We start from the raw sequence: 20,875 nt of genomic DNA, 5'->3' as shown, positions 1-20,875 counted from the left end.
TCCACCCTGGACCACTGAGCCGCGAGGGATGCTGGGACATGGAGTCATTTTCAGTCGTGATGGGAATTTCGGCTCTTTTTTAGTGAGCCGGATTATTTGGCTCAGCCCACCGAGAAGAGCCGGCTCCCATTTTACCACTTAGACTTTTTAGAATTCAGCCAAATTTAGCGCTGTTTTGACTTCTGATTTATATTTGAACACATATATCACTTAAATTTCAATAAATTGCTGTAGCCAATTGCATTTACGGTTGAAAAATCCCTTGTAACTCTCTAACTTGCTGGAAGAACCACTCTGCTACACAAAGCAGACAGAAAATGCCAATAAAAACTTAAGCATAGAAATTAAAATAGGAGAGCTATCCATACAACTGTTAAAATGCATCCAAATACGCCTTCTTCTTCCCTCCCCCTCCTCCTCTCAATGCTGCTACCCCCGCCCCTCCCTGCTTGGTGGTATGATCCTTGTCAACCCTCACATGAATGGCTGCAAAGTATGCACGTGACACCCGTAGCCAACGCCCACAGCGCCCACAGGTACTTTTCCGAAAGCGAAAAGTAAAAGAAAAACGATGTTCGTCCGCGAGCCGGCTTAAAAGAGTGACACATCACTACTGTTCACATCACTGAGGAACCAGTTTAACTGAAAGTTAACAGAACAGACCCGACATTACAGGGTTCTGCATTTCAAATACACCAGTTAATAATTACACAGAGAGGTCATTATTAAGGCATCCGTGTGCTCCTCTGTGACGTTGCTGCTGATGCATTCATCATTATGTGGCTGGTGTGGGGACTTGCGTGGGGGCCAATGTTGGGAGGGCGGCTGCGGTACTTCAGTGACTGTCGTACCACACGGCAGTGGAAAATGGACTGTACTTAAAGCGCGTTTTAATCAAACTGACCACTCAAACCGCTGCAACACTACATGCCACCTTCACTCACATCATAGAACTAGACGCTTTCTACTCATTCACCCAGGGTTCAGTGCCATGTGGCCCTGGGCAGCTGGAGTCAAACCAACGACTTTCTGATTGGTGGGCTGCTCTTCCTCCTGAGCTACAGCTGGTTTCAGTTTCTTCCTCAAACTGAAATAAATTTAACTAAACCAGAGTTTAAGTGCATTTGTTTTTATTAGTGAGCTGACACGATTGGCTGCATCTCTTTAAATATAAAAACTTCCTGCTGCAGATCCTCGTCTGTCACAGGATGCAACATTTTATTTTAGTCAGCTTCAAATGACGAGAGGGTTTTACAAATGCTCGAGATGTGAAAAAATGCTGATACAGACACAAAAACAGAGTCAGACTGTGGAAGCAAAGTGATCAGTTTATATTTTTCGGGGGAAATAAAGTATAAAATGTAAATATGAAAATAAATAATCAATATGGCGAAAGGACTTGATTCTGCAGTCACATGATACAGATGAAAAACTATTTTCCATCAGAAACATTTACAAACTGTACATAGATATCCAATGAGAAAAGTTCAGACTCGGTCTTCTCCTGTTCTTGAGGTCACAGATTGTCACATTCACCAGTCAGACACTGAGGAGGAGGAGGCGTTATGTGACCTCCATGGCCAGTGTGGTCTCCGTCAGGATGTTCAGGAGTTTCTGCGACTCCTTGGAGTCTCTGTGAGCAAAATCAAAGAGAGGCACTACTAGTTATCTGGTTTATCTAACCCAACAGCTCTGTGACTGGATCTGTGCTGATGGAACAGGTGGAGGTGAGCTCAGCTGACCAGTCAGAATCATTTCTTGCTCTCACACTCAAAGTAATACAGCTGCTGCAGGCAAAGCCAGAAGGAAAGACGACCAATAACCGGATCAGTGTAACCCTAACCCTTCCTGTCTGAAATGTTCCCGTTGGTTTCAGTTGTTCTCAGACGATGAAAACAGATCATTTTATCAACAGAAATCGATTAGAGATTTTAAATAAAATAAAAATCCTTCAAGTTTCAGAGGAATAAGCCTCTGATTCAGGCTCAAGATGAAGATGTTTCAGACGGAGTTTACCTGGTGGTGGAGACTTTAGACACTTCGTCAACGTGGGCAGCAACAGTGGCAAGCTTTAAGGTGGATGTTGGGGAGGCAGAGGGCCGAGCAGGGAGGGCATGGGCGACGCAGACAGCCCCCACCTGGTTCCTCTGGCTGGGGAGAGACCGATGTGATGAAGCCGAGGCATACGGAGGCCTGGAGACACCTGAGGAAGCAGGTCACATGATCAGAGCCACACACATTAGAACAAGTGAACATGGGTAAAGTTCATTATCACCTACAGTCCGTTCTACACGATGGAGATTCAAAGGAAAACAGTGTGAGGTCATGTGGTGTGACAGGTACGAGGTTCTGAGGATGAAGTCCCATCACCTCGGCTGTGTTGGAACAGATTGGACCAACCAAACAGTCACATGACTAAACCTTGTGATCCTCCTCCCAGAGAGAGCCTACATCCCATAATTCCACCACAGTAACGTTTGTGTCACACTATGCCTCTCCTGACAGGTGGTGGCTCACCTGGGGGGTGGACTCCATTCACGCTGCTCCTGTACGATCCGCTGTCACTGTGACGATGAGGAGGAGGAAGAGCAGCAGCGCTGACCACGGCTGAGGCTGCAAACTGGGCACTGGAAGAGTCCAGAGTCTTTGAGGAGGACTCAGCTGACCTGCTGCACTGCAGGACCAGAGAAGGACAGGTGTGACTCACCTGGATCACACAGCAGCAAACACAACAGGAGCTGTGACATCACACACAGGTAAACCTCAGAGCGTCAGGTGGGTTCACCTCTGTGTGAGGGTCAGCTGGGCAGATCTGAGCGCTACCATCATGGTGCGATAAATTCATTCAAGTTAGGGATCAGACTGAGACACGCTGTTGTGTTACCTGTGTTCCCTGTGTCCAGGGCAGAGTTGTGGTTCTGTTGCTCTGCAGCATCTGGACCAGCTGCTGTTGGTGGTTCTGATACTGCTCCTCAGTGATGCCCCCTACAGGCGGACACAGGAACATCTGAGCACTCACAGCAGCAACATGATGACACCGATGAGATCACTGAGCAGGACTCACCTGGTCCACAGGTAAGGTGTGGAGGCAGACAGCAGGTGGTTCTGTTGTCCAGCCGTGTAGATCCTGTGGACCTCCTGGCCTCGTCCCTGTGGTTCTGAGTCGATCTGGGTCTGAAGCAGAACTTCCTCAGGGTCTGGATGTTGTTCAGGACTTCTGTCAGAGAGGTTCTGATGGTTCTGAAGCTCGGAGGACACTTCAGGTCAGTTGTTTGCTGGTCCCTGAAGAGGCAGGTGCTGCCACTCCAGACTGGATGTGCTAAAGAGTCCATCTGCCTCAGAACTGGATCCAGACCCGAGGAGGCTCGGTCCAGGATGATCCTGATCAGAGGGAGGAAGACATTAGAAGTCAGTGATGATAAGATGGAACCAAACTTACAGTCTGGACCTGGACCTGCTGAGTCAAGAACCATCAGCTCTGGGTTTTGATTTAAGGACTCAGCAGCTTCCGGTCCGTTGGGGCTGTTAGATGTCCTGTTGTTTAAGTCAGGTCACAGAATCTCAGACAGCAGTTCAGAAGAAAAAGGAATAAACAAAGAAATACCTTTGATAAGAAACAAATAACAACAGATACTAGCAGTTCCATAATGACCCTGAATGCAGCACGGCCCATGCAGGTGCATGAGAAGTGACCCGATTACTGTCCACAGAACTGAAGATGCCCCAAAATTACAGGAACATTTCCATGATCCCATTTCTAAAATGAACAACAAAACAGAACAGGAAGCAAGTCATGGCCGATGGTGTCGGGTCATGGCCGATGGTGTCGGGTCATGGCCGATGGTGTCGGGTCATGGCCGATGGTGTCGGGTCATGGCCGATGGTGCCGGGTCATGGCCGATGGTGCCGGGTCATGGCCGATGGTGCCGGGTCATGGCCGATGGTGCCGGGTCGGTGCATGCCTGATCATGCACTTTACTTAGTTTCCTGTGACCTGCCTTAAAACCTGAATTTCCCCACTGAGGGATCAGTAAAGATTGAATCCAATCTAAGTCCTGTCAGGCCTTATCGTGTCGGGCCGTCCCTGACAGTTAAACAGAGTCAGACTGTTCATGTGAAAACGTTACCTGCCCCCTCGTCCTATCCTGCGGCGGGTAAGTCCCATCCAATGAGGAGCTTGAGACAGTTCAGTCAGACGGTGCCGGAGACATCGAGGGTGGAGATCTCCACCCACCTGCTCCGTACAAGGCTTTATAAATAAACACAAACAGAGAACAAAGACATCCATGAAGCCACAGGTACATCGGTCATCACGCCACTGCAGAAGGTCAGACCCTGACAAACTACTGAGATGAAAGACAAGGACAGGTCAGAGTTCATCATTCACCCATTCATAACCATAGAGGACAAAATACAACAAACAGGAACCGATTCCCTGTGAAAACTATATTTTTATGTATTTTCTAGCTTTAACATCTTTTAACTCTTCATTCTTCAATTTCTACACAGAGCATATAGCGTAATATTAGCCAATTAGAAAATAAACAGGAAATACTAAGCTGGTATTTGACATAAATGTGAGTGACGACACTGCAGGTGTTTTATGAGGTCGGATGTGTTGCCTCTTTGGCTCCTGTAGCTCAGTGGCAGCGCCTGCGCAGTGGATGCCATCGTCTATTGCTTTACCGTCTGTGCCTTGTTTAAACCCAAAATAGTTCCAAATGTGGCTTTTGGAGTTTGTTTTTAGTGGTGCCACTAAAAACGGATTCGCCACTCGGGCCCGGTGCTTCTGCCATGGTGAGTGTGTGTGTGTTGTCTACATGGAGTTCGTTCCAGCTGTCAGAAACACACGAACAGCCAATCAGCGAACAGATGGGCGGACCCAGCGTGCGGAAGCAGCCTATCATATCCCCGGAAGTCACCAGTAACGGGCAAACAGCCAATCATTCAGCAGCTGTGTAGTTCGGTTGCAGTGGTTGCTGTGTGGCTTTGTTTACAAGGGAGTAGCAAGCGGTGAGAAGCCGGGAGGCTGGTCGAGGCGGCCGCTGTGTAGCGGAAACTGGCACCGTTAGTATAGTAATCCACGGTAGTACCGTCGTGTAGAATTTCTAGTATAGCAGGAACCGTAAGGATTTGGCACTGCGGGGTACCATGGGTATCGTGCAACTCTATTCATAACACCTCGTGATCCTTTTTACCCGACTGGTGTTTTATATGGAAACACAATATACATATTTTCCATGAACATTTTGCTTGTTTTAAAATCTGCATCTTAAATGTAAGAGAAGACGTCGTCGTCTGTCCGAGACGTGGTCACAAACAGGACTGGACAGAATCAGAGTCATCAGCAATGTGTTGGGGCCTGCATTCATCTGATACTCCACAGCAACAAGGCAGAAACACCTGCCTGACATCACAGGTCACTCCTAGACAAAATAAGGCCTAATCTACATATTTCTGTTTCTGTATTTAGCAGACGCTTTTATCCAAAGCGACTTACAAATGAAGATATAACATCTATATAAAAAGCTAACAATAAACTACATAGAAGGAACCCAGGAGTCCGACTCTGTCAGAGGGGACAGAGTAGAGATAGGGTGCAGGCATAGAAGGAAGTGCAGAAAGATAAAGTGCAGAGATAGAGGGGGTAGGGAAGTACAAGGTAAGTGCTGGGATAGGAGATGCTCTCTGAAGAGCTGGGTTTTCAGGAGCTTCTTGAAGATAGACAGGGACGCCCCTGTTCTGGTAGCGCTCGGTAGGTCATTCCACCATCGTGGGACGACACATGAACAGAGTTTGGATTGTCTTAGGCGTGGTGTAGGAGCTGCTAGACGACAATCCTGGGACCAACGGAGGGACCCAGTTGGGACAGAAGCCTTTGCAAGAGCATTCAAGTAGATGGAGCCGTTCCATTAAGCTCTTTGTAGCTAACATCAGGGACTTGGATCTGATGCAGGCGGCTAAGGGCAGCCAGAGGAGCTCAATGAACAGAGGGGGGACGTGTTCTTTTAGGCTGATCCAAGACCAGACGCACCGCCGCGTTCTGGACCATCTGCAGAGGTTTCACAGGCTGGAGACCAGTTAGGAAACCAGTTAGGAGACCAGTTAGGAAACCAGTTAGGAAACCAGTTAGGAGAGCAGTTAGGAGAGCGTTGCAGGAGTCAAGGCGGGAGATGACCATGGCCTGGGGGGCATGTTGGGTTAGGTATGGTCTGATCTTTCTTATGTTTAGTAATGCAAAGCGGCACGAACGAGCAACCGAGGTAACGTGATCTTTGAAGGTTAGTTGGTCATCAATCAGGACACCCAAGTTTCTAGCAACCTTTGATGGAGCCAGAGATGGGGATTCAGTTTGGATGCAGATGCAGTGGTGTATGGTTGGTTTGGCTGGGAAGACCAGCAGTTCAGTTTTTGGGAGGTTAAGTTGGAGGTGATGGGCTTTCATCCATGTTGATATGTCAGAGAGACAGTCTGGGATTCATGCTGAGACCGTGTGGTCGTCAGGTGGGAATGACAGATAGAGCTGGGTATCATCAGCATAACATTGGTATGAGAAGCCATGTGATCAGATGATCTGTCCCAGTGAGTTGGTGTATATGGCAAAGAGAAGAGGTCCCAGTACTGAACCTTGGGGGACCCCTGTGGCGAGGTGGTGCGCTGCAGAAGTGTGACCAAGCCAGGATACTTCAGGATACAGAGCTGTTTCGGTGGAATGTCCACTTTTAAACCCAGATTGGTTTGGGTCAAGGAGGCTGTTCTGTGAGAGGTAATCGGTGACCTGCTTAAAGACCTTTTCAATGGTTTTAGACAGAAACGGGAGGAGAGAGATCGACCGATAATTCTCCACATGAGTTGGAGGGAGGGATGGTTTCTTGAGCAGCGGTGTAACCTGAGCTTGCTTGAATGTGGTAGGAAATGTGGCCGATATCAGTGAAGCATTAATCACATGCGTGACTGCTGCAGTTACAGTAGGAGCAATGGACTGGAAAAGATTTGTAGGTACAGGGTCCATCGGGCATGTAGTAGGACGGCTACATGTGAGAAGTTTAGACACACTGCTCTGAGTCAGAGGGATAAATGAGGAAAATGTTGCAGTAGGACTTCTGCATGCAGATTTTTTGGTACCAGGTTCTGTAAACTGTTTGCTTATAGCTGCCACTTTGTCAGTAAAAAATGAGGCGAAGGTGTCTGATGTTAGATTGGTAGCAGGTGGAGGAGGCGGAGGGTTAGGGTTAGTATCATTAAGCCAGGGGGAGGATCGGGAGGGTTTGGTGGATAGAGGACACAGACTATCCAGAGATAGGCTCAGTGTAGAGCAAAGGGACTCCGTGGCATCATTAACCTGAAGGGAGGAGAATGTGCAGGAGGCTGGAAGAGCGGAGGCAACAACGGAGGAGAAGCGGGTGGGCGACAGGTTGCAGAGGAAGGAAACCAAAGGGGTAGAAGCAGATGGTCAGAGAAATGCAGAGGTGTGACAGATAGGGCCTCTGTGGCACAGTTTCTTGAGAAAACGAGATCGAGCACTTTGCCAGCTTTATGGGTCGGAGGACTGCTGAGTAGTTGTAGCTCAAATGAGTGCATTACTGTCAGAAAATCAGAAGAGTTAGGACTGTCCAGGTGGATGTTCATGTCACCAAGGACCATTATGGGACAGTCATGCTCCGGGATAGAAGAGAGCAAGGTGTCGAGTTCATTTAGAAAGTCACCGAGTTGTCCTGGTGGGCGATATACGACAACCATATAGGTTTTGACCGGTGCAGTTACCAGGATGGCGTGGTATTCAAAGGTATTGTATTTAGCATCAGGTAGCAGTTGGGTGTATTTCCATGGCAGGCCCGTTCCACCACCTCTCCCAGATGTACGAGAGGTGTGGGAGAATGAGTGGTTGGTTGAAAGTGCAGCCGGGGTAGCTGTGTATTTAATCAGAACTTAGAGGAAACCTGTGTTACTGCTGGTCATAAACTGTCTGAGATGACTCCTGCTGGTTAGAATTTAAATGGTAAATGTACTGTACTTGCTTTTATAGCTGCTTTTACGGCCACATTCACCCATTAATTCACATACACTTCATTCATACACCGATGAACGCATTGATAGGTGGGGTTCAGCATCTTTGACACGAAGATGAGTAGAGTCACCTGTGGAGTCCAATTTGTCAAATGTGAGATAAGTGCTTGTTCTGGTTCAGTCAAGGTTATTTAGGTTCTGGTTCAGTCAGGGTAAGTTGGGCTCTTGTTCTGGTTCAGTCAGGGTAAGTTGGGCTCTTGTTCTGGTTCAGTCAGGGTAAGTTGGGCTCTTGTTCTGGTTCAGTCAGGGTAAGTTGGGCTCTTGTTCTGGTTCAGTCAGGGTAAGTTGGGCTCTTGTTCTGGTTCAGTCAGGGTAAGTTGGGCTCTTGTTCTGGTTCAGTCAGGGTAAGTTGGGCTCTTGTTCTGGTTCAGTAACTTACAGACAGGTACTGGCAGCCCGCCGTCCTCCTGAAGAAGAAACCTTCGTCAGCGATGTTCTCCTCATCGTCATCAGAGGACGCAGTGGACTGAAAAGGAGGAACAGATTATTGATATGAACGCACTGATCAGATGGTATTGATCAGACAGTGTGAGTATTGATCAGTGAGTGTGAGTATTGATCAGACCTGTGGTGTTGCTGGACTTTCATCCTCTCCAGAGCTGTGGAAGTCGTACTGTTTGATGTCGGCCTGGCTGATGGGTGAGGAACCGAGCGGCCTGCCAGGTTCCCTCTGAGAGGGATGTAATCTGTCCTGTCTGACGTTCTTCTTTGGTCTGATGAGGTTAAAGGGCAGTTCGTATTTGACTGACAGCTGCTGTTTCTGGGGCAGAAAAAAACAGAGAAGAAGCTGAAACCAATATTTGGTTTCCCTAGTCTGAACAAAAACTGTAGCCTTTAATGAGGTGAAGTCGTCTTCTTCTTTACCATCTGCCCCCCCATACGCCACTCTGTGCCCGTTCACTAACCCGTACCTGTACACCGGCCCCGCCTCCCACGCCACCCTCAATGTCGCCCTATATCACACTCATGCCACCGTGTACCTGTACCCCACCTGTGCCACCCTCTGCATCCCTGACCCCATCCCCCCACCCGCCATTTTCTGCCCATACACCACCCTCTATCCCTTCTATACCACCGTCTGCCCGTCCAGTGCCCTATGCTGCATATGCCACGCTCTACCTGTATGTCGCCCTTTGTCCTTATACAACCACTTGCCTCGGACATCAGCTTTTGTAAGAACCAAACGCGCCGACAAACAGATTCAGTACCTTCATGTTGGTCTCCGGTTTGTGTCGGTTGGTTCTGTTCAGAGTAACTGGGGAGCTGTTTACTGGTTTGTCCACCAGGGGGAGGGCCAGCTCTCTGAGGACTTCCCCGCTGAAGTCTTCCATCTTATACCTAAGGAAAAGAAAATTCAGCTGATCAGAGGTTCAGGTACACCTGCACTGGTACTAACCATAACAGACCGTACCACATGAACTGACCCCTGTAGAAGTGCATGCTGGGTAACTAACTGTCTGCTGACATCACACATGTTTCTGATAAGTGAATCAGTTCACATTAACAGACAGTTTAATCCTGATGAAGAAACCACCTCAGATCATCCGTCCCTGAATCTACTCAGTTATCTGACGGCCTCGTTCTCCCCCCTCACCTCCTCTCCACCACCTCCAGGGTGAGGTGCAGCAACTCCCTCTTGGACTTTTCTCTCCTCTTGATCATCTCCAGGATGGTGACAGAGCGGCTAAACTCTCTCCTCAGTCTCAGCATCTTCTCGTATGACGCCTCATCGTTCTTCCGGTTCTGAAAGTAAAGACAGATCAGAGACGCCCAGCAGAGCTCAGAGATGTTTGGGTGAAGCCGTTATCTAACCTTCCTGGTCTGCATCTTCTCAGTTCTCCGTCTGAAGGCCACATAGGCGTCACTGTTGGTCGATCCATCCCTCCGCTCCTGTTTGATCTGAGGAATCAGTGATGGACCTCGCCAGTTCTTCCTCTTCCTCACCCAGTAATCGTACACTGACTTCAGAAGGTAGTCGTCCTCGTTTAGCAGGAGCTTTGCCTCTGACAGCGAGACCAGCTGAAACCAGAACCATCCTCGTCAGAATCAGGGATCATACAATAATGGAAACTCTTTGTTTAGGAGACCTGGCTGCCACTATCAGATCATTAATCAAACTGATTAACAATTAATCAATAACTTGACAGGGAGAGACACTGTGCAGATAGCTGCATGACTGGATTCATTTGTTAAACTGTGGTTACACCATGTGAGATTGAAACAGCTTTTCTATGACCCGTTAGTTCAGCTGAAAGTCTGCCTCATGGTCACATGACCGAGTGTCAGCGTTTTACACCAAATCCCAGAAGTGGATGTTGCAGCAAGTTCACCACACGGTCAGACAAAAAAAACAAGAGCTACATCTCAGACTCTACAGGCCTCAGTTAGCATGTTAAAGGTTAAAGGTCATGGCAGCACAGTTAGAAAAAGACTGAACAAGGATGGCTTGTTTGGAAGGGCTGCAGGAGAAAGCCTCTTCTCTCTAAAAAGAACATGGCAGCACAGCTTAGCTTTGCAAAGCTGCATCTGAACAAAGCTCAAGACTTCTGGAACAATGTCCTTTGGACAGACCAGAGCAAAGTGGAGATGTTTGGTCCTAATGCACAGCAGCACGTTTGGAGGAAACCAAACACAGCAGATCAGCACAAACACCTCATACCAGCTGTCAAGCACGGTGGTGGAGGGCTGATGATCTGGGCTGGTTCTGCAGCCACAGGACCTGGGCACCTTGCAGTCATTGAGTCCACCATGAACTCCTCTGGATACCAAAGTATTCTAGAGTCAAATGTGAGGCCATCTGTCCCCCAGCTAAAGCTGGGCTGAAACTGGCTCATCAACAGGACAAAGATCCCAAACACAGCAGCAGATCTACAGCAGAATGTGTGGAAAAGAAAAGAATCAAGGTGTTGCAATGGTCCAGTCAGAGTCCAGACCTCAGCCTGACTGAGATGCTGTGGTGGGACCTTAAGAGAGCTGTGCAGAAACCAAAGCTGCAAACCTCAATGAGCTGAAGCAGCGCTGGAGAGAAGAGGGCCGAGATTCCTCCAGAACCATGAGAGAGACTGAGAACGTCCCACAGGAAACCATCACTTCTCTGTTCAGTGGTCAGACCTACCTGGTGAGTGCTGGCGTTCTCCAGTCGGTCCACCATGATCTCAAACTGCAGAGGTCTGAGCTCCATCTTCCTATTGAGTCTGTTGAGCAGCGTCTCGTCTTCAGAGTCCATGTCGTAGTCAGGCTGCTCCTGGTCCAAACCCAGAGCTGCAGACACAGAACATACATCGGTCCTCTAGGTCGTCTGAATAGCTGCTGGACATTTACAAGCCAGACTCATCATCGCATGAAGTCATTCTGCCTTCATATTGAAGTTTATTGTAGCACAAAGATATCTATAACCTGCTTTGAAGTCATCCTAACAATAGCTTTTACTGGCTGAGTGAACGCTGGCACATTTAGCTGCCGCTGCTCTCCCGTTCTTAATTTTTTCTCCTCCCTACTGCTGTCCCCAGGTGCCTCTCTCTCGCTCATCATGTGGATTTACCTGAATGTGAGGTTTGTGCTCCTCTGGACTGTCCTGTCTATCATACTAAATCCATCGTCAGCTTTACTCCAATACACCGCTGCTGAGCTCCTCGAGCTTTGGTTCCATCCACCTGATCCTGCACCGACACAGCGTCTCTGCCTGGACATCCCTCGTCCACCATATCAGAAATACACCCACCACGGTTCCCGTAGAAGTTACCACATCGATGACACCCCTGCCATAAACTCCATCTGGTTCACAACTCGCCATCAACGGCGAAACTCCGGCCTCAAAGTGGACCGCAGTATGTTGGCTCGCTTACCCAGAGTGGCGGCTAATGTTAGCTCTTCCAATGAGCACCGCAACGTCAAAGTAGGATTATTCAACATCCGCTCTGTAGCGTACTCATGATGACCGGTAAAAAGGGGGGAGACCCAAAGAAACCCTTTTGCTTTGATCTGTTAGGAGTGGTTTAAAAATAACAAACATTTACAATCATGAGAAACGGGGTGAAAAAACATTCCAACTTAGGACCTTCCACCTTTGAAAGCCTCTGGAATCAGATTTCTGTGTGGTGCGTACCGAGAGAGAACATTACCATTCTTATCTAAAGAGTTGTAAATTAAAACGTGACGGACAAAAGACCCTTTTTGGAAATAAGGAAAGTCTTCAGAGCCAACTCCAGATGGATTATTGAATCTGTTACCAAATTATCTATATAACTATCTACTAACTAAACTAACTAAAAGGACAGCTCAAGCATCATTTTAAGACTCTCCACGACGTTGTTCGTAAAACACAAGGAAAGTAATTATTCCGCCGTAGGCCCCTCTGTGACGCCCAAAGGCAAACCCGCCATCTCATTGGTTGGAAACCAGTGATGAAACTCGCCCTCGCCAGTGAAAGCTCAGCGCGTAGCTATTCAATTTTAGTTTCACGTTTACTTAGTTTCTTTTGCACTTTCAGACTCTAGACTCTTTTAGTCACTTTTTATTTACCCTCTACTGAAACTACTTCACTTACTTTTGCTTTTCAGTTGCCTTTATATTATTATACTCTCTTTGGCTCTCTGCCCTATATGACCCATCCTTGGGATGGGTTTTTGTAACTTCTCCCTGACTCTGCTTATCTCATTTTGTTACCTTTTTGGGACTCTCATTTCCTAAGCAAAATCCACAGGGCAGACTTAACCAATAATTCCCTTGCTGACCAAGTTATTTGAAAATCTAATTTTTGTTGGGATTATTTTTGACTCGTCCCCGCTCAAAAGCCACTCAGCCACAGGCCCACATTCTTCGGTCAAAAGGGGAGACGATACCCAGCATCAGGTGCCTTCAAGCCGAACCAGAGACTGGATCGCACGCTCCAAGGATCCTTTACTGCTTTATCGGCAACCACTTCACCGGAGAAAGAGAATCTATGTCCCCTTGGGACTCGGTCATCCGGCGATTGAAGCTCTTGGAAGGCAGCGGCCGATAGACCCATGTCTCCCTCCCAAGAAACCTCGGGCTGTGGTTTGGTAATGAAGAGGGCCGAGTTAAAATAAGCAATATTCATATAATAAGTTATCCCTATATTTAGCCAGAGGCCGCTGTAGAAATATTAAGTCCCACATCTCTCTTATCCCTGGGCTATTTAACGGTCTCTGGTGTTATGTCCTCTTTACCATACGTCCCGAGTGCTGCTCCATGTTAAATAAATGACCACATATAATCGATCCGTGTTTCATGTTTCTTAAGTAATCCCGGTCAATTCAGAGAGAATTCTATCCTTCAGTAACGACTCTTAGTGATATATACTTTGATACGTCCCTTCCAACTGCCCCTTATCGAGATTAGAAAAATTAATTTCATATCTAGAACGCTACAGCTCCCAGACAAGCAAAGGACATCTGCTGCAGGACCTCCTCTTCGACCGCAACTATGACTTTTTATGTCCAACTGAGACGTGGCAACAACCTAATGATTTTTCCCAGCTTAACGAAGCTATACCCCCTGGGTTTGTTTGCACCTGTCAGCCCCGCCTCACCGGAAGAGGAGGTATCGCGATAATCTACCGCGAGACCTGGAAGGTCTCGTCTGTCACAGTGACAGCAAGTTCATCTTTTGAATCCATGGCTCTTCAACTGAATGGCCCAACTCCAACTATTTTAGCCACTGTCTATCGTCCACCTATGCCAAACAAGGACTTCATTAATGAATTTTCTGCTTTTATCACCCATCTCACCTCGCTCTCCACCAATATAATTTTGCTTGGCCATTTTAATATCCATATGGACAATTACAATCAGGCTCTCTCCAAGGATTTTACATCATGCCTGGACAGTTTTGATCTTAAACAGTACATTGACTTCCCTATAGGGCTGATCGATATGGAAAAATAATCTAATTGCAATTGCAAATCAATTTTAAATATTGCGATTTAATATGCGATTCAATTTTAAGTTCCTTGTCTTTTTGTATTTTTCAGCAAATACAGGGACTGTATCTTTCTGTTATAGTAGACGAACTCAGCTGTTTACCCTGTCGGGTGCTGTGTTGAAGATGCGATACGCTGCTAATCGCCATTTGAGCCGTGCAGTTATCATATAAGACTTTATGGTGTTTTGTTAAAATGTTGGAACAAGTTTGTCGGGTTGTTTTTCACGATACCTGGCGCTGTGCAGCATCCTCTTGTTGCTGTCTAACTGAAGTACCACTCCTCTTAGACGCTAAAGTTGCTTTAGTGTCGGCTGCTATCGTGGTTGTGCCTGAGGCCATCTTCATCTTGTCTTTTTTTTTTTTTGGCCCTTTGCGTGTTGAAAGCCACTTCACTTAAATCGCAAAGCGATTTTATCGCAAATCCAATTAATCGTTCAGCCCTACTTCCCAACCCACTCTAAAGACCATATTTTAGATCTTGTTTGCTGTTCTCCTTTAAACTGTTTTGATGATGACCTTCCCATTTCTGATCACATGCTAATATCATTCAATGCTAGTTTAACACTTTCCAAAGTCAAACAATCACGGCTCATTTCTTTTCGCAACATCAAAAATATTAATTTAGCAGCTCTCCCCACAAGCAGTAACAGCCTCCCTAGTCTCAGTTACTCGTCCACTCCTGATCAACTGCTTACCCACTACAACGATGGCCTCCATTCCTTGTTGAATTTTTACTTTATTTTATTAGTACATGAAAGATATATAAAACAGCATATTTAAAAAGTAAAACAATAACAACAACAAAAAAACAACATACAAAGTATACAGTAGATAACGCAAATGTGCAGGATAAACCAAAAAAACCCTAAGGGCTTGTCAAGTGCTTCTCCCTTTGAATGGAACATAGACTCATTCTCCACTTTAAATCTGAAACCCACCTTTTTAAACAGGCCTACTCTCTCTAACTCTCTTTGTTCTTGGTGATTTTTTATTTTTTAAATTATTTTTAGTTATTTTTGTTGTTGTTGTTTTGTAAGGTGACCTTGAGTGCCATGAAAGGTGCCTCTAAATAAAATGTATTATTATTGCAAGGGATGAAGTACTCCAGACATTCAGACCATGCTCAGACTCATGGTTACTCTGATTAGCAGTAGCTCGTATATTCATGGTTGTGTCTCTGTACTCTCAGAGTTCAGCCGAGTATAGTTCAGGTGTAGAACGGGTGTTGGACTCACGCTGTATGTGGATGAGCTGTTTGGGAATTCTGAACTCTTCTCTGTACAGTCTGTCGTAGTAGATGTTGTTGGTCTCTGCTTCAGGTACGGGGATCACCATGTTCTCCTTCTTCTCCCTGAACACCTGCTGGGCGGAGATCGCTCTCTGCAGGTGGTGCTCCTGGAACACAGAGACACCATCACCTGACATCTGTACCCTGAATCCTCACTGAGAGGAGAGCTGCTGGTGATCATCTTCTGGTTTAATGTTTTATAAAGACGCTGTGATTTCAGGTCTGTGTGTGTGGTACTAAACTGGTACCAGGGTACTGAGGCATTTAAAACGGTACTGTACTGCGCTTGGATGAGACCGCTATGTTTTTTCTTTTTCTTTTATATAAAACGACCATGAGGCCAGCCAGCCGGGGCCAGCCAGCCGGGGCCAGCCAGCCGAGGCCAGCTAGCCGGGGCCAGCCAGCCGGGGCCAGCCAGCCAGCCAGCCGGGGCCAGCCAGCCGAGGCCAGCCAGCCAGCCGGGGCCAGCCAGCCGGGTCCAGCCAGCCGGGGCCAGCCAACCGGGGCCAGCCAGCCGGGGCCAGCCAGCCGAGGCCAGCCAGCCGGGGCCAGCCAGCCGGGGCCAGCCAGCCGGGGCCAGCCAGCCGGGGCCAGCCAGCCGGGGCCAGCCAGCCGGGGCCAGCCAGCCGGAGCGAGCAGGCGAGCGAACATCTTGGAGCGAAAGAGAGAGTTTCAGCAGAGAAAGAGAGAGACAGAAGCAGGGAGAGAAAGGCAGCTGCTGCAACCTCTACCACGCCGCAACTAGTAGATAAACCAGGTGCGCGAAGTGCTCTATGGAATTACTTCGGCTTTACAACAAATGAGCCATTAAGCACCACTGTGCAAACGGTGTTACAAATCATGTCTGGCCAAGGGTGGAAACATTTCCAACTTGGCAAAACACTTAAAGGACAAGCCCCCAGAGCTGCATAAGCAGGTCAGAGAACGACAGGTAATAACTTATATACCCAAGAACAAAGAAAACAGCATTCAGTGCTAAAAGCAAGAAACGTCAGCACCCTTCATTCTCCACAAAAGTAGCTCTGGAAAAAAATTAAAGCTGCATTGCAATTAGCTACCACTTTCTCTGGTTTAAATAGCCTATTTATATTATTTAATGTTATATTTTATTTAGTTTAAAATCCTGTTGTCTGTGCATTAGAAAAGCCTGTCTTTGGGGTATTTTATTTTATTTACTGATGCGTAGTAAGATTTTCTATTAAAATAAAGTCAATAATGGCATTTTTGTCTTTTTATTTGGAAAAATATCAAAAAGAATCGAAATACATGTTGGCACCGGTATGACAACACTATTTCAGTTTCTGTTCATATATGTGTGTGTTATAGTCTACAGTTCTTAGAAATCATCTGTAATACTGTGTAACATATAAGATAACATGATGTTATCCTTAAATTCATTCTCTAAGTTGTAGTAAAATATATTTGGCTTTTTTAACTCGCATTTATACACTTCACATGTAAGATAGTCACCAAGGTTAATATTCTCTGAAACTCCACAACATCACGACTGCAAATCAACACTGAGCATTTTCATTCATCTCTTTTTCAGTTTGAGAAATAAATAAATCAAAAATATGACACCGAACTGTTTTAATTACGAGCTAAACATTCTGCCTTTTATAAAACGTACCTCAGAATTTGTCATCTAATTGTTGTAGCTTTTTTGGCTGAAGTTGAGAAAAATATGACAAAATCAGCATGTAATTTACTTTTCTAAAACAAACACCTGCACAGATTTAAATGAGTCTGCAGTTTAAAGTTCCTGCAGAGTTTAATGAGCTGCCAGTGGAAGCAAAGGAAAGGATTATAAACTCCTCCAAGGAGGAAACTCAGCTCAGATGGTTAAAGATGTTGGATGTTCCCAGTCATAAATGTGGTCTTAAATGTGGATCAATAACAAACAAAAGAGGAAGGTTGGAAAAGGGAAACATTCAGGTCAAAGAGTCAGGACAGAAAACTCAAAGCAACATGTCTGAAAGTAGAAAATGTTCAACTAAAGAAGCAGGAGTCGGTGTTTGTCTGAACTGTAAGAAAGCAGCTGCAGGAAATGGGATTTCCATCCAGAGAAGCCAAAGTAAAGCATCAGTAACACCTGAAGAGGAGAAAAGCAGCAACGTAACTGACATAAACACTGACGTAATGACGTGGCTCCCCTTAGCACCCTGAGCTATGGAAAAGCAAACTGGTTACCAGCTGGTTCGCAAGTTGAACGAATTGTGAACCAGCACCAACCCAACCCAAACTGGCCCCAAACGAGCCCTGGAACTGATTTGGTGGAAAAGGGGTCTTAGTCTGGAAAGATAGTTTAATAACGTATAAGAAAGCCCTTCATAAAGCTAGAACTGCTTATTATTCATTATTGATAGAAGAGAATAAGAATAATCCCAGGTTTCTCTTCAGCACTGTTGCCAGGCTGACAAAGAGTCCGAGCTCTGTTGAGCCATGTATTCCTTTAACTCTCAGCAGTGATGATTTCATGAGATTCTTCATCAATAAAATTGTTTCTATCAGAGAGAAGATTGATGGAATCCTTCCCATTATTATCACTGATGTATCATCAAGTAGAGCAGCTTTAGAAGTATCTTTAGAACCTGATTTGTATTTAGACGGCTTCTGCCCAGTTGATCTCTCTGAGCTAACAACAGCAATAGTCTCTTCTAAACCATCAACTTGTATTTTAGACCCAATCCCAACCAGACTGTTCAAGGAGGTTTTCCCCTTAATCAATACTTCCATATTGGATTTGATCAATCGGTCTTTGTTGACAGGATATGTACCTCAGACTTTTAAGGTTGCTGTAATTAAAAACATTAAAAAAACCTACTCTTGATTCAGAAGTGTTGGCTAATTATCGACCTATATCCAATCTCCCTTTTTTGTCTAAAGTTCTTGAAAAAATAGTTTCAGCTCAACTTTGTGATCATTTCCATAGAAATAATCTGTTTGAAGAGTTTCAGTCAGGATTCAGAGTGCATCATAGCACAGAAACAGCACTGGTGAAAGTTACCAATGATCTCCTCTTAGCCTCTGATAGCGGACTTGTTTCTTGTCCTGTTGGATCTCAGTGCTGCATTTGATACGATCGATCACAGCATTCTGTTACAGAGACTTGAACATGTTATTGGGATTAAAGGAACTGCATTAGGCTGGTTTAAGTCATATTTATCTAATAGATTCCAGTTTGTTCTTGGAAATGAAGAATCTTCCTCGCACACCAGAGTAAGTCATGGAGTTCCTCAGGGTTCTGTGCTTGGACCGATTCTTTTTACTTTATACATGCTTCCATTAGGTAACATTATCAGACAGCATGGCATAAATTTCCATTGTTATGCTGATGATACTCAGCTGTACTTATCTATGAAACCAGATGAAACCAACAGGTTGGTCAGACTACAAGCCTGTCTTAAAGACATAAAGACCTGGATGACTCAGAACTGTCTGCTTCTAAACTCAGACAAACTGAAGCTGTTCTCTTTGGACCTGAGCGCTTCAGGGAGAAACTGTCCTGTTATATAGTTACTCTGGATGGTATTTCCTTGGCTTCTGGTCCTACAGTGAGGAACCTTGGAGTTATTTCTGACCAGAATGTCCTCTGACTCACATATAAAACAGGTTTCTTGGACTGCCTTCTTTCACCTTCGTAATATTGTTAAAATTAAGAACCGCATCAGGAACATGATAAAGCTTGTTCCTCAGGTGACCCTGAAACATCCCATAGTTCTGCTGCTATAGGCCCAGAATGCTGGGGGAGTTCCCATGATGCACCTCTCCTCCCTCCATGTACAGATGACATCATTGTTGTCATTAACTTGTGTTTCTCTTCCTCAGCATGTATCCCTGGCCTGGTGTTATGGTGTGTGTTGTGCCTTCTTGCCTGTCCTCTTCCTGGTTCTGGTTCTGATGGTTGCCTAATGCATGCTCAGGATGGGGGATTGATCAAAAATAATTTTCTGTTCTATCTGTTGGTTTCCTTAGCTAAGCTACTTTTAAAGAAAATGAGCTCTGCATGAATTGGACTTATTTGGAATTAATGACATGGCTTTGATTGGATTATAATTTTACTACAATGAATTGGATTCTAATTGGCTTGAATAGGATTGTATCTTTGAAGTGCCTTGAGATGACATTTGTTGTAATTTGTTGTATATAAATTAAATTGAAATTAACTGAAGCCAACTGTAGCAAGGTGAAGCGAACTGTAGCAAACTTATACTAACTATGGCATGCTTAAGCTAACTGTAGCTGCCTGGAGCTAACTGTCGCAAATAGCTGCGTCCCCCGTTACCATAGGAACTGCGCACAAAACTTATAATCATTGCCGTACTGAGCGCTCAATCGTCACTAACTTTATGTCATCTACGCTTCCTGCTCATAGACTTTACGCAAACTACGTACAAAAGCTCTTGGAGCAACTTGCACCGACAGAAGTTTACGTAAAAACGTCGAGTATCCCGTTGCAGCGCAGCAAATGCTAACAGCTAAGTGTTCCGAACCAGAACCAAACAAGACCTACCAACTCCTCCTCCTTCTCCATCCCAGTGGGCATCTGCGGCACGGCACGGCTTATGGACACGCTGTCCGGCAGGTCCGGCAGGTCTCTGCTGTGGTACACCGGCAGAGGTTTGGCGGCGTCCAGCGCTCGCGCCCGGAACGAGAGTTTACTCATTGTTTAAGGGATCGTGGAACCGCCACGAGCCCACCAATACCGACCCGAAACCGCTCCGGATGTGAACGTGTACGCCACTCCGGTATCCGGCAGGAGGGCTCCTCGGTGCGACTCTAACGGGACAAAGGGGCCGCTTCACGGGACTGCTCTGATCCCGGCGCCGCCAACAACATGGAGGACATGTCCACCGTCCCATCAGCCACCGCGGTGCGACCCAAAACATGCGAGACCCAACTGAGCGTGCACGCGCAGCAGAAGGAGACGGCTGTGTCAGATAGAATCTGATCAAGTTGATCAATCAGACAGATCAATGCAACGATGGTATGTTCAACAGTGAGATAGGTACCGTTCTACCTGAGCAGTATGGAAGCCGGCAAGTTTCTCAGAGTAAAATTCTTCAGGAGTTCACAGTGAACACATAAATCCCTTAAAAAGAACTTCATCCCCTGAGCTCCGTGAAACTGGACCTGATGAAAGAGTTCTGAGTCCTTCATCATCCGTACAACTTTCCCACATCTGTCCCCTACATTATCTCTGTTCAGTTAATTTATGACAGCGGTTCACAACATGAAAATAAGATCATTAAAATTCAACCAATGAGTACTTAAGTCAGGGGCTATGTTCCAGTGGATCAGCACTGTAAACATCTGACCTGACTGATATCAAGGTTCTTATCAGTACACTTTGTTCATGGTGAGGGTTTATCCTGACTGAACCTATGATCTCCTCTTGGCCTCCGATGGCGGACTTGTGTCTATGACTTCCATATTGGATCAATCTGTCTTTGTTGACAGGATATGTACCTCAGACTTTTAAGGTTGCTGTAATTAAAAACATTAAAAAAACCTACTCTTGATTCAGAAGTGTTGGCTAATTATCGACCTATATCCAATCTCCCTTTTTTGTCTAAA

At 46.0% G+C, this 20,875-nt stretch overlaps 1 protein-coding gene across 1 annotated transcript; it reads right to left on the bottom strand.

Annotated features, from left to right (window-relative positions):
* Positions 1-1,163: 1,163 nt before the first annotated feature.
* On the bottom strand, positions 1,164-20,292 carry epc2 (enhancer of polycomb homolog 2 (Drosophila)). Its single transcript, XM_072397606.1, has 14 exons — positions 19,812-20,292; positions 15,246-15,405; positions 11,183-11,328; positions 9,880-10,086; positions 9,662-9,810; positions 9,276-9,405; positions 8,633-8,827; positions 8,447-8,533; positions 4,128-4,249; positions 3,065-3,381; positions 2,885-2,985; positions 2,518-2,674; positions 2,017-2,203; positions 1,164-1,633 (listed from the first exon to the last, which is right to left on the bottom strand). The coding sequence occupies exons 1-14, from the start codon at positions 19,962-19,964 to the stop codon at positions 1,564-1,566; spliced, it is 2,181 nt and encodes a 726-aa protein (XP_072253707.1). The 5' UTR covers positions 19,965-20,292; the 3' UTR covers positions 1,164-1,563.
* Positions 20,293-20,875: the final 583 nt, after the last annotated feature.

This window comes from Leuresthes tenuis, unplaced genomic scaffold (assembly GCF_036924035.1).
Source record: "Leuresthes tenuis unplaced genomic scaffold, fLeuTen1.0.hap1 SCAF_12, whole genome shotgun sequence".
NCBI lineage: Eukaryota > Metazoa > Chordata > Actinopteri > Atheriniformes > Atherinopsidae > Leuresthes > Leuresthes tenuis.
The sequence above is the reverse complement of the archived record's forward strand: the minus strand, read 5'-3'. Positions and strand labels throughout refer to the sequence as shown.

Bases quoted from the DNA above. Each gene is read 5' to 3' on its own strand.
- epc2 (XM_072397606.1), bottom strand. From the start codon at position 19,964: ATGAGTAAACTCTCGTTCCGGGCGCGAGCGCTGGACGCCGCCAAACCT. The intron at 9,406-9,661 runs GTGAGGGGGGAG...TCTTTTCCTTAG, and splicing joins CTGGAGGTGGTGGAGAGGAG to GTATAAGATGGAAGACTTCA. The intron at 2,204-2,517 runs GTGAGCCACCAC...CTGCTTCCTCAG, and splicing joins GAATGGAGTCCACCCCCCAG to GTGTCTCCAGGCCTCCGTAT.